Genomic DNA, 13,618 nt, shown 5'->3' with positions numbered 1-13,618 from the left:
CTGTGCTGGGCTGTAAGCATGGGGTTTGACACCAGGCATGGCAATAATTAAAGCATGTCCAGCATTGCGCTCTACTTAGAACTGCTGTGGTTATTGGAGTCTTTTGTGTATCCATCTATGTTTTAGGATTGTTTTCTAGTTCTATGAATTATGAGGAAGATTTTGTTGAAAGTGTAGAATGCGGTGACTAGTGAAGTCTCTTCACAGCACTCGCTCTGCTGATTAACAGGCATGTGAGGTCTGAGCGGTGTACTTTTCACATCTTGATAGAAAGCTCATAGTTTGAGGGGCTGCATTGTTACCATGCTGGGGAAGGCACAGAGGCAGGAGTGTGAGGTGACTGCCACTGTTTCCATAGTCAGGAAGCAGACAGGTGAAGACTGGGGTCCCTCTCGGTTTCTTGAGTAGCTTTTTGTCGAGTTCATTGAATGGAACCACCTCCACTCCAGCTGGCCTTCTCCCCTCAGGTAAACCTCTCCAGAACAGGAGGATTGTTTTGAACAAACATTCATTTTAGATTTAGTTGTTAGATAAGTATGCCTCATACAGATATGTATCATTTAAAGTTTTAATAATTTGAAGGATTATTAGAAATATTCTGCAGGAGTGCATTATTGAATGACTATAACGTGTACTCTTTCTGAGTGGAGTAAGTTGATTGGTGAGACAGACACCTCAGATACTTATTGATGAGCAAACTTATTGAATGCATACAGTACTGAGGAGAAGAGTAAGCTGTGTGTATTTAATGTGCACTTAATTTAATGTATATTTAATGAACCCCATGCCTTCTGTGTTTTCAGCCAGCCCTCCAGCAGAGCAGTGGAAGACCATAGAGTTGCCAGTTAACAAGACTGTACCAGCAAATGTACTAGAAATCATAAGCCCAACCTTGTTTTATGCCATCCCCAGTGAAATGCCAGGTGAGGAGCCGCTGACACATGCCTCTGCTTCTGAACAGTGCAGAGCAGGTCCTCAGGGGAACTCTGGAGGCAGTGAGGGTGCAGAAAGGAGGGGGTGTCCTTAAGAACTGGAACCCCGAAGACACAGAGGGTATGTATGCCCTGTGTCCAGCACCTTCTCAGCAGCCTAGGTTTAGTGTAATCTATAATGTCCTGGAGCAAAAAAAATGCCCTTAAGTTTTACATAACTTCTTTATTTAATATATTATCTATATTGAATTGTATTTATTAAGCTAGCCTCCAACTACATAAGTACCAACCAGAATTATTTCCAGTATAGTCTTAGTAATCAGTTATGAACATAGTTTTATCAGCTCTTCATCTCCATAGGTTATGTTTAGGTGAGGTATGGGTTGGCTTGTGACAGTTCTCGATCTCAGTACTCAGCAGCACTTTATAGTGACTATCCGTGTGCTCTTACGTGCTGGACGTCAGAAGGTGAGCTGAAGGCTCTCTCTCACTCCAGCTGCAGTGCAGAGGGTCAGCTTTTCACTCACAGACCAAAGGTAATCTTCATCTGATTTCAGGAAGAAAGTCTAAGAGTGGAAATTTACTGTAATTCCTGAGCTGATAGTTTGAAGGACATGTTATTCTTTCATTGTTAAAATACCCCAAAGTAGATGTGAACAGACACTGCCAGTGTACCCAGCTGACCCTCCAGTGCTACAAGGATGGCTTCATAGATACTTAAGAGATTGCTTGATTGTAAACTTCCATTAAACGAGAGAAACTACCAAAGCAAACTTAAATGCTACTTTTCTTTATAACTGGGCTCCAGTATGAAACATTTCCCTTTCTAAACAATACAACTACTTAAGGCTGATGAGGGGCCCAGCTCCTGGTAGCAGGCCTCCTCACCCGAGTTCCCTCCCCAGAGCCCACATGCAGGAAGAAGAGAGGACACTCCCGGAGTATCTCACCTCCACAGGGTGACATGGCATTCCCTGTTATAAATAAATGTAAAATGAAAGCAAATAAAATATAGTAACTTTTATAGAGGGAGCACACTAGCAAAATCACGTCATAAGAAATGCCCCTGCCCCCCACCCCCAGCTCCTCATACCCCTTAGCTCAAATCTTGCAGCATAAGACAACCAGTAGTTTATCTGTTGTTAAAACACAATGTGTATTTTAACATGGACAGCTCTTGGCATGATTGGGACTTGGGATTCCTTGTATACTGTCACTATTGGGAATTTTCTCACACCAAAAATTGCTTGTATTTCAGAAAATCAAGAAAAACTGTGTGTGTTGACAGCTGAATTGTTAGAACACTGTAACGCTCAGAAAGGCCAGCCACCCTACAGACCACGGACGGGAGAAGCCTGCTGTGCTAAATACACAAGTAATGTTCCGTTTAAGTGAAACACTGCAGGGAAATGTTGTTGTCTTTATGGAGATGATGTAGAGTTTGGTATCCTCAGTTTGGTTAGACAAACTGAGAAAGACAAACTGTGATTTAATTTCCATTCTCAGTGGGCTGTTGTTAGGTGAGGCTGTAGTCTAGAAACACTCCGATAACCAGCTTCATGCACCGGTGCTCCCTCTGATGGGGCCCTGGTGCACAGCCCTTCATACTGAAGGAGCTGCATGTGAGCGGCCCAGAGGAGAGTTAGATTGTCTCGAGACAGGCTTGCTTAACATTTCATGTCAACACATCGCAGTGCTGATATAAGTAGCACTTGCTGAGAATGTTTGCTGAAAACGAATGTCCTGGTTCGTTTCTGAGCTGGAGGAAGGTCACAGAAGCACTGTGGGGTGTGGGTGGTTCTTGCTGTCCCCGGGGCTGGTGGAGTCATCGTCAGAATGGCAGCCAAGCAGGTCGAGAACAGAGTGCCCAGGTCGCTTCTTGTTACAGCCAAGATTAAAGTAGGGGAATCTTTCGTAGGCTCTCCAACTCTAAAAACCACCCACCTACATCTTGGAAGCCTCATAAAGACAGTTTGTCCACAGATGCCTGGCAGGCTGTTAATAGGGCAGAAGAAGGATGTCATATTCAGAGACCTTCTCTACCAGCTTAGTGACGTCATTCTATCTTGTCTTACTGTTGTGTGACATCTGGATGTGTCTTTATCACAGTGGAAGTTAAGGCATGACTTGGGGTGTAAGACCCCTTTGTCACTGTGAGGCCTCATAGACACTGCAGACACTCTCCTGTGGTGTGCTGCAGCTCCCAGTTCTGTTGCTGTTGGGCTTCTTTGTTGAGAGTGTTGCTCTGTGTGTTCTCACTGTCCCCAGTCCTCCACATCAGCATTCCAAGGGTGGTGAGAACTGTGAGGAAGGACACCATCGTGTTCCCATGTTAGTTAGCTGATTGCCTAGACCGCTTGTCTTCCAAACCTGGGTTGCCCTCGGTGTGCCCTTCACCCTCATGCTGAGTTCTGTTTGAACAGTCCCCAGATCCCTGCCTCAGTGTCAGCTGACTTCCTTCCACTCTATTTAGGTAGCTGACCTCCGTTCCTCCTTTCTTTTTGCTGACCTTGCTGCTCTTTGGATCTCCTCCAACATCTGACTGCATGTGTCCCTTAGAAGCCAAGGAAAGGCACTGCATGTGAGGGTAAAAGCCTAGGCAGGGAGTTTACAGCTTTCCAGGATACAGAGCAGGGTTGAAAGTCATTCTGAAAGCATGGATTGTCTGTTAGCTGTTGGTATTTCCCATCAAAAGATGGACAGGTTCTCCAAAACTTGAATGTAACCCTTTGCTGTGTGGAACCTTGGTGTCCTCTTCATCCTGTTTTGCTGATTGGAATTGACACAGTGGCTGGCTTTCCACATCCTGCTGGACCCAACCCATGAATAGGCTGTAGTCTGGGAGTGCTTCAGGTTGTGGGGTAGGGGAGGGTTCCCCTAAACTCATGGTGTGTTTTCTTCACTCTGTGGTGAGGAGCTGCTGGGTCTCCCGTGCTTGATCAGGCTCTGCAGAATGTGTTTGCGGTCATCTCTGTTTTCCCAGCTTTCCGCAGGGAGTTCTGCTGTCTTCTTTTATCTTTGCTAGCTCTTTCATTTCTTGGGTGTATTTGTGTTTGAATGTTGTCCCCCTTCGTGTTTTTGAGGACAGAAATATCCTGTCTCCACATCTGTGCCATCCTTTAGATGTGATTATCTTCTCCCTGCAGGTCCTGTTTTGTTTGCTTTGCCATCCCTGTCATGTGAGAGGCTCTCTTGAACCATCTCTCCACATTACTGCAATGGGGTACCCAAGAGTTGTTTGGAAGTTTATGTACACCAGAGCTTACCCACTTGTGGCCTTCAGTGCAGGCTTGATCTGGCTTTGTTGGTGGCTGGACAACATCTACAAGTGCTCTCCTATGTGGTATCTGTCTCCTGCCTGGAATAATACATTTGGCTTAACTGTCCTCCGCCTCATAGTCAGTCCCCCGTCCATAGCATTTGGAGAAGGAACTTCTGAAAGTTCACCGTTCTCTTTGGTGAATTTAAAACTAGGTGTGGTGTGTAAAAGCGGAGCAACTGCTTCCTTTGCCCTGCCCTATTCCTCTCCCTGTCAGGGGCCTCCGAGGCCCCGGTGATCCTGTCTGCCTTCCTCACCTTCAGCTTCTCCTAGCTCCCTTGGCTGTCAGCTGTTTCCTTTTGTGCCTCTGTCTTCCAGCCCTCCAGAGTTGCATGATCTCTCAGCTCCCTTGTTTTTGTAGTTAAAAAACAAAGTCAGGACCCTCGGTGTCTCCAGAGGGATTTAGAAGAACTATAGGAAACTCTGGACTCTTACCTGGAAACCTCTGTGGATTTAAGTGCAGTAGACAGCGCCATCTCCAGTAGGGAGGGCTCTGACTGTACCTGCTGCACTAAGGTTCCTTTGTTTTCAGATGATGACTTCTGGTACCGGGCCATTGTTCTGGAAGCGTCAGACTCTGATGTGAAAGTTCTCTATGCAGATTATGGAAACGTGGAAAGACTGCCTTTTTCCAGAGTGCAGCCCATCACTGCCAGCCACCTGCAGCTGCCCTTCCGCATCATCAGATGCTCACTTGAGGGTACACAGTTCTGTTGCCTCTAGGTTGTGTCTGCCACATGTTTTACTTTATACTGCACAGCTCTAAGTCTGAATCAAATGGTTTCTATCAGAGTGTTCCCAGTGTTCTGGGTCTGGGCTGGGTGTTTCCAGGCTCTGGCCCTCTGGCCTTTTCACAGAACTGGGAAGCCACAGCTCACATAGATCTGCAGGAGTCTCAGGGGAGATTTAACAGTGGGCCACATGGCTGCGACCCCTCAGGGACTCTGGTACTGTGTGGGGCGTCCTTCTAAGTGGCCAAGAGAAGGAAGAATTGGCTACTGAGAGGGAGGATGAGCGCGTAGCACTTGCAGGTAAAGGGAGAGGCCGCCAAGTGCAATACTTGAAGTGGGGGTTATGGGTAGCCGTGTGGGGCCCTGAGGGTTATCTATAGTCAGGTGGGGCCCCACTAAATTATGCTTAAGCTCGTCTTCCTCTAAGTAGCTTCCCAGCAAGAGTGTTCAGAGAAAATTTGTTTCCTTTATACTTTAATTCTTGTGAAAACTGCATTCCATCTGTCTTCAGAGGGTCAGGGTTTGGAGACTGTTCTGTCCCCTCTGGTGCAGCTCTAGTGGCAAGCCTTGGGATCACCAGTGAGTTCACTGCTCCTGCAGAAGCCAGGCTGCGTTCCCAGGATCATTCCTGCTTCCTCACTGGGCGCACCTGTTCAGTTGGAATATTCGAAGAACACATAAATTAGCATGTTTGACGTGACCCTGTCCAGCTTTTCTCAGAGGTGCTGACTTGTAGCATGCTTGGCCTCTGTACTGTCCTTTCCCACCAGAGCACAGAGGCAAGATTGTGTCTGTTCCGTGCCCTAAACCTCGGTGAGTGCTTGGTGCCTTACAGCCTGTCTGATGCCAGCCAAGCCAACAGATTAGCATGGGGCTCATTCATCTCAGTAGACGGCTCACTTAAACGTGGTCTTCTACGAGAGACACGCAACTGAAGAGATGACGCATGGTTAAGAGCACTGGTGGTTCTTACAGGACCTGGGTTAATTCCTTGCAGCACCACATGGTGGCTGGCAACCACCTGTATGTAACTCAGTTCCAGGGAAGCCAAACCTGACTTCCATGGGCATGTGTCACACATACATATGTGCAGGCTATACACTCCTATACACAAAAGTAAATAAGGTCAAGAAATCTTAAAGAGAAAGCCTTGTGAGCAAAGCTCAGTGTGTAACCTCTGCAGGGCTGACGGAGCTGAACGGAAGCAGTTCGCAGCCAGTGATGGAGCTGCTGAGGAACGCCATGCTGAACCAGAGTGTGGCTCTCTCTGTGAAAGCAGTCTCGAAGAATGTCCACGCAGTGTCAGTTGAAAAGTGCTCTGAGAATGGAATGATCAATATAGCTGAGAATCTGGTGATGTGTGGCCTGGCAGAAAACCTCTCATCTAAAAGGGAAAGTGCTCCAACTAAAGGTACCTTCTTAAGAGGAATGCCCAGCAGAGGCCACTGCTTGAGTTCTGATTGTCTCTCCTCAAGTCTTCAGCCCCACCCCCACTCCTCCTCCTCCTCCTCCGCACTCCTGTGGCAATTCAGCCTGACCCAAGGTCAGGGACAGAGGTGCTGTGGGAGTCAAGGCCGAGAGCTTTGGAACAGTTGCAAATTGTGCCCGTGCCTAGTTCTCTTTGATCCTGAGCAAAGTGAGAAGACTTTGTGCTTTTTTGAGATTGAGTCTTCCCGGTACCCCAAGAGAGTGTATTTGACAGACCCATCCTCACCCAAAAGGGGCCCATACATCACAGATCTAATCTTTAGATGGGAGTGCTGGTCTGTGAAAGTGCAGTCACAGCTAATGTCTGGGCGGGTGCTGTCCTGTGGAGCGGACACTCAGACACCGGCAACAGGTGCAAGCTGGCTCGGGTGTGAGGCCTCTGGTTTCCTCACTGACATGACCTAACGCCTGTCTTGTTTGTTTTCATGCTTTTAGAAACACCGCACAGCACCGATTGCTGCTGCACAGAGTTACAGAAACAGGTGGGTGCAGCTCCCCACGGGAAGCCACATTCCTCACGCCGAGAGAGTGATCATACTGTCTCCTTTTCATCCACAGATTGAGAAACACGAGCAGATTCTCCTCTTCCTCTTAAACAATCCAACCAACCAAAATAAATTTATAGAGATGAAAAAGCTGCTGCAAAGCTAAGTAAGTTTTCTGTTTCCCCTCCTGCGATTGCTTGCAGAAGCCTGCAGCCGCGCTGTCAGGACAGATCTGGGGCCTCGTGGGGCTGTGCTTTGGGGATGTCCTGCCATTGTCTGCTGTGATGATTTTTCTCCACATTTCTGATGCACCTGACTCGGGCTGCACACGTGAAGGAAGAAGCACTTCCTTATTATTTAATTTGAAGTTGCTCGCATTATCGGTGTGTGGATGGTCATGAGCTGAAACGTAGCCTCAAACTGCACAGACTTGAAGCCTTGTCGGGCCTCACTGACTGCAGTAGGTTTAGCACTGAGTCTAGGCAAGGACAGAAGAGCGTGGAAGGCAGGCGCACTGTCACCCAGGACACTGGTCAGAGGGTATGTGCTGGGCCCTGTCCCAGTAGTTCCCTACTGTATCTTACTGTCGGGGACGCCTGTAAGAGCAGGGCCATCAGAAAATAGTCTATACCCAGCAGCCAACTGGACTTCCTGGTCAAGGTCAAGATGAGATTGCCCTGCTTACTCACCCCTCGGGGTTGATGCAGCCTTGGCCCACAGCAAAGCCGGCTCTTTGATGCCAACCACAGAAGCTCCCTGGGATTCCCTGGGGTTCCCTGGGGTTCCTCTAGAGCAGACTCTCGACCCCACTCCATGGTGTTTGTTCCTAAGGAAGCCCTAAGCTGACACCATGAGCAGAGCAATAGTTCTCACTGTCATGATCTAACATCTTCACAACTGATTTCTGTTTTGTGGGTTTGAGCTTAAGATCTTGAATGTAATGATGATTTTAACCAGATAGACTGAAGAGCCTGCAGTTACACAGGCTTCTGGAATTAGCCCAGCTAATTAATTAATCATTGTTAAACGTCTCTGTACAATGTCTATTGATCTGTGCAGTGAACTTTCCTCAGAGATACTGAGAGTGCTCATACAACTTAAGATAAAACTGGTATTTCAGTTGTTTCTAGAAAATTAGAGAGCTGAGACCCTTAGAAGTTTGATTTAAAACATAACACACACTGGTTTCACCCCGTCTGAGTACACAGCACAGCACTTTATACTGGGCTGGGCCTCACATCACACACAGTCTTCACAGCATCCTGGAAGCAGAAGTGCAGTGAAAGGTGCATGCTGCTGCAGTCCCAGCGCTGGGGAAGCAGAGACTGCATCTCAGTAGCTGCTGGCCTAACCTGTGCTGTCAGTTCCAGGCCACTGAGAGACTCGTGGTCCAAAGTAAACAACAGATGGAAAGAGTTCAAGGGGTGGCATGGAAGGCTGTCCACTGACTCATACACCTGTGGGCACAACACTCGTGCACCTTGCCCCTCCCCATAGACTACACACACTTGTATCCCCCGCCCCCACAGCGGTAGAACAGTCTTTCCTTAGATGAGGAAGCAGAGGCTCACGATGTGCATGCGAGCTCTCAAAAATGCACCCCCACACACACCACACCCCTGTTGCAAACTGGAGCTTACAGCCTCCAGGTAAGGAGCTGTCCTAGCTGCTGTGTGTGCCTGGGCTGCAGGGCGTGGGCTGAGGAGGTAGCAGGTGCTCAGGCGTTCTCCTCTCATGTGGGAGGAAAATAAAGCTGGCTATTTCTTGTCACATTAGTTAGTCTTCCTACGGATACATGTGTTCAAAATTAGAAGGCTTCATAACTTGTGGGTCGTTTGGTGTTAGTTAATAGTTACCAGTCAGGGATGCCTGCAGTGCCAGTCTGGGGGTTTGAGGCAGCTGAGCTTTGGTGTTAGGATAGCTTGGTCTAATAAGATCCTATCTAAAATATATATAACAAAGGTGTTACTGCACTATAAATTTCCTAAATAGAGATGCTAACATGGTTCTTCAAGGGGTAATTAAGTTAATATAAAATTTGTTTTTATATTTGGAAAGAGCTCCAGTAGCTGCATTTTATATTTGTGGAGAATAAAATTCACTCTGATAATGTCAGTATCAATGAAAATTAAACACCCTTATGGTACTATTTAATTTTTATCTGACAGATATAATCTAAATTTATGTAATTTTAGTTAATCTGTCTGGTTTTGCTTGTACTTAAAACTGAAATTGGGAACCATAGTGATTTATATGGAAACCATAATGATGGTTGATTTTTCTCTTTCAGAAACATCATCCCTGGGGAAAAACACTCGGGAAGAAGGAGACCACAAAAGCCAGACTAGAGAAAGAATTGTATCTTGTGTTTGTTCGATGGAACTGTTGCTTCCTTTCCTTTCCTTAGTGACCTTTGACCTCACCACCCCTACTTACTTACCTTGTTCTGTTGGGTTTGTTGCCCTCTCCCCGATTCTTTCCACAAAATACATGAATCTTGCATAAGAGGTTCATGTACTAGCTAGGCGTGGTGGTGCACACCTGTAATCCCAGCCATGAGCAGAATGAGGCAAGAAGACCTCAAGTTCAAGGCCAGCATGGGCTACATAGATAGTTTCTCATTACAAACAAAACCAAACATCAAGATTCAAAAAAATGTATGAGACGACTAGGAAGGAACATGAGGTATCTTCTACTAAGAGTGCGTGCGTGTGTGCATGCGTGTGCGTGTGTGTGTATGTGTGTATTTGCTCTACTGAGTATAGAAGCTAGAGCCTCTCGTGTGTTAGGCAAGCTCTCCCTCTGAGCTACAGTCCCAGCTCTAGCATCTCGCTGTCCTTGAAAGGCTGGGTGGCTGCCCTGGGTGGGCGGGCTTCAGCATGGTCTGAACATCACAGGCCTCTGCTAATGAGATGCTCCTGGTCATCTGCCGCCTCGTCCCCTGCTAGGATCTGATGGGTTCTTTGCTTCTGGGTGCCATGCTTCCTTTGTGACTTGTGGCCAAGGATGTGCGCTGCTCCTCTCATCTGTGCTGAGACAGCTTGGCTTTTCATCTTGGATCACAGCTTCAGCCTTGGCACTAGGAGGACACTTTCTGCCCCTGCCCTCAGAGGCCCTCCTGGGATTGTCTCACTAGTCTGTAGTCATTCAGACTTAAGCTCTGGAAATAATTCACTATTTTCTCAAACACAAACTCCAGATATCGATTTAAAAATGGAGAGCACATTTGTCATAGTTCATGATCACAGATTGTCCCAACCTTAGCCATGGGCAGCAGTGTGTGCCTTCCTGACAGTCCCATAGTCTCTCTGGCAATTGTCCCACGGTTTCAGTGCTGTGCGGCACTGTGACAACTTAATACAACATCCCCAGCACTGATAGACATTGATGTGGGTGGGTTTGTTCCATTTCCTTTTACTGGCAATGTGTGTCAGCTCTTCTGTTATTAGGACTTCTCACGTAAACAGTTGCTTGAATGTTGATGTGCCTCAAACAGCTAAGTTTGTCCTGATTCATCCAGTAAACTCACTTGTCTTCACCTTGCTCTTCTGTGTTTACTGCTGGCCTTTTGGGGACCCTCTTGTCCTTCCACAGATGCTATAACACTTACATGACTGCAGGTGGCCGCCGTGGTGTGGTAAGGGTGGCCCTTGCACCATGAGAAACCAGACAGCTCTTGGAAGAGTCCAGAATCCTGAGTCCTATTACATTGCTTCCGATTCCACATGGCCCTGGGAAGTTGAATGGAAGCTAACTGGAATTTCATCCTTGGAGGATTGTCACCTGACCCAGTCCCCTGCAGGCAGCGTACAGAGCAGAGGTCTCCCACTTGGCTCAGTGTCACAGCATTGAGTTTTATTTCTCACCCATTGAGTATGTCAGCTGTGTGTTCTGATCCATCGAGTATGTCAGCTGTATGCTCTGATCCATCGAGTATGTCAGCTGTGTGCTCTGATCCATCGAGTATGTCAGCTGTGTGCCTGATCCATGAGTATGTCAGCTGTGTGCTCTGATCCATTGAGTATGTCAGCTGTGTGCTCTGATCCATTGAGTATGTCAGCTGTGTGCTCTGATCCATTGAGTATGTCAGCTGTGTGTTCTGATCTGAGTCAGCTGTGTGCTCTGATCCATTGTATGTCAGCTGTGTGTTCTGATCCATTGAGTATGTCAGCTGTGTGCTCTGATCCATTGAGTATGTCAGCTGTGTGCTCTGATCCATTGAGTATGTCAGCTGTGTGCTCTGATCCATTGAGTATGTCAGCTGTGTGCTCTGATCCATTGAGTATGTCAGCTGTGTGTTCTGATCCATTGAGTATGTCAGCTGTGTGTTCTGATCCATTGAGTATGTCAGCTGTATGCTCTGATCCATTGAGTATGTCAGCTGTGTGTTCTGATCCATTGAGTATGTCAGCTGTGTGTTCTGATCCATTGAGTATGTCAGCTGTATGCTCTGATCCATTGAGTATGTCAGCTGTGTGTTCTGATATGTCAGCTGTATGTGAGAGTATGTCAGCTGTGTGTTCTGATCCATTGAGTATGTCAGCTGTGTGTTCTGATCCATCGAGTATGTCAGCTGTATGCTCTGATCCATCGAGTATGTCAGCTGTGTGTTCTGATCCATCGAGTATGTCAGCTGTGTGTTCTGATCCATCGAGTATGTCAGCTGTATGCTCTGATCCATTGAGTATGTCAGCTGTATGCTCTGATCCATTGAGTATGTCAGCTGTGTGTTCTGATCCATTGAGTATGTCAGCTGTGTGTTCTGACCCATTGAGTATGTCAGCTGTATGTTCTGATCCATTGAGTATGTCAGCTGTGTGTTCTGATCCATTGAGTATGTCTGCTGTATGCTCTGATCCATTGAGTATGTCAGCTGTATGTTCTGATCCATTGAGTATGTCAGCTGTGTGTTCTGATCCACAGATATTCCTAAACTCCAGCTGGGTGCCTGACATGATCCATATAAACTCGATTGTTTTACCAGGCCAAGGGAACCAGTTCTATCTGGGGCTTTAGGTCCCCTTAGCTGAGTGCACTAAAACCCAAGGTGATGTGTCAACAGGTGACTTCCTGGACAGAGGTTTATAAGTGTCAAGATTTCAGGGAACGTCCTCTTGAACCAAAGGAAGCTAATCTGCTGTGTGACTTGGGGCTTCAGGTCAACCCAGTGAGGTGGGACTAAGAAACAGTAATAATGAAGTTGTGGTGGGGACTTTAGGGGCAGAAACAGAGAACTGCTGTATGCACGCACACAGGTGTCTTCAGGAGTGTGGCTTTGAGCTCAGTCGGGAGTTTCTGTGAAGGCAGAAGTCTGAGCCTGCCATCCTCAGCACTGGCAGTGGCTGCTCCAGTGTGGCCGTCTCCATTATCTGGATCATCTCACATGGGTATGTGTCTCAAGTAGAGACAGCCATACACCTTAGACAGGCTGGGGGGCCTCCCTGGAAAGGTCTCACCAGAGGGGTGAGGACTATCTTCAAGTTTCTAAATCCCAGGTGTCGGCACCAATGTTGTGTTTTATAAAAAGATAAGGAAGATGTCAGGGATATGTTGGGTGGGGGTGCGGTATGGTGTTGGGGAAGGTGGAAGGGGGTGCCTCTGTGGGCCCATGCTGAGGCATCCCTTCCCCCTAAAATAGCAGCCACAATACAAATATAGTATGGAATAGAGTTTATTTAGGACATGGAGACAGGAGTTGAGGTGGGAAGTAGAGACAAGGAGAGAGAGAGAGAGAGAGAGAGAGAGAGAGAGAGAGAGAGAGAGAGAGAGTGAGTGTGTGTGTGTGGAGGTGTAGAGACCAGCCATGACTACATGGAGGGAGGAGGGAAAGGGGAGGGGAACAGAGTAAGGGAGCAAGAGCAAGAAGAGAAGGGAGCAAGAGAGAGGAGGGGACAAGCAGCCCCTTTTACAGTGAGTCAGATGCACCTGGCTGTTGCCAGGTAACTGTGGGGCGGAGCCTATACTAAATGTCAACAACTGTTACCACCACAAAGTTTTAAAACTTCACTTGAAGATGAGGCAGGCGGCAGAGCGGCTCACTGTGGAACTGGGGGATGATGCCTAAGCCTTTCTTCACTGTCACACGACCCTGTGTCACTGGTGGCTGCTCAGTGGCATGAGGAAGCTCATCTTTGCTGGTCTGCAGTGTGCCTGACTTTGCCTCCCCAAGTATGTTTTCATTATGGAGGTGAAGCATTGGAGTGGTCAGTAATCATGACACCACAATGCCAACTCCAGAGCTCTGGTCATTCCACCATATTCACGTCTCAAGAGGGTTGAAGCTCTCATCTCAACTTAGAACACACACACACACACACACACACACACACACACACACACACAGCAGAAACACTACAGGGCAGTCTGTGAACATGCGCTTTATACTCAGTTGCACAGCGGTGGCACACACCTTTCATCTCAGCACTCAGAAGGTAGGGAGGCAAGGGGATCTGAGTTCGAGGACAGCCTGGTCTACAGACGGAATTCCAGGACATCCAGGGCTTTACAGAGAAACCTTGTGTCCGGAAAAAACAAAAACAAAAAAAAACAGTTACTCTCTATTAGTAACCAAGCATTGGGGCGGGGGGGGGGGACAAAGAACCCAAGGCAGACTCCTGGGGCAGCTGGAGCTTTGTGGAATTCCCTGTAGCATAACACAGGAAT

The 13,618-nt window shown here is 47.4% G+C and overlaps 1 protein-coding gene across 1 annotated transcript in view; it reads left to right on the top strand.

The window, feature by feature from the left end:
* The window catches only part of Tdrd1 (tudor domain containing 1), a 34,177-nt gene extending 24,543 nt beyond the window's left edge, over nt 1–9,634 (top strand). The window contains exons 18-24 of the mRNA XM_032895561.1: nt 804–923; nt 2,191–2,307; nt 4,784–4,951; nt 6,166–6,393; nt 6,906–6,952; nt 7,029–7,121; nt 9,246–9,634. Coding sequence (XP_032751452.1) covers nt 804–923; nt 2,191–2,307; nt 4,784–4,951; nt 6,166–6,393; nt 6,906–6,952; nt 7,029–7,121 — 773 coding nt within the window. The 3' untranslated portion in view covers nt 9,246–9,634. The remainder of the gene's footprint in view (nt 1–803; nt 924–2,190; nt 2,308–4,783; nt 4,952–6,165; nt 6,394–6,905; nt 6,953–7,028; nt 7,122–9,245) is intronic.
* Nucleotides 9,635–13,618: the final 3,984 nt, after the last annotated feature.

The sequence above is a fragment of the Rattus rattus genome, chromosome 2, assembly GCF_011064425.1.
Source record: "Rattus rattus isolate New Zealand chromosome 2, Rrattus_CSIRO_v1, whole genome shotgun sequence".
In the NCBI taxonomy this organism is placed as follows: Eukaryota; Metazoa; Chordata; class Mammalia; order Rodentia; family Muridae; genus Rattus; species Rattus rattus.
The sequence above is the reverse complement of the archived record's forward strand: the minus strand, read 5'-3'. Positions and strand labels throughout refer to the sequence as shown.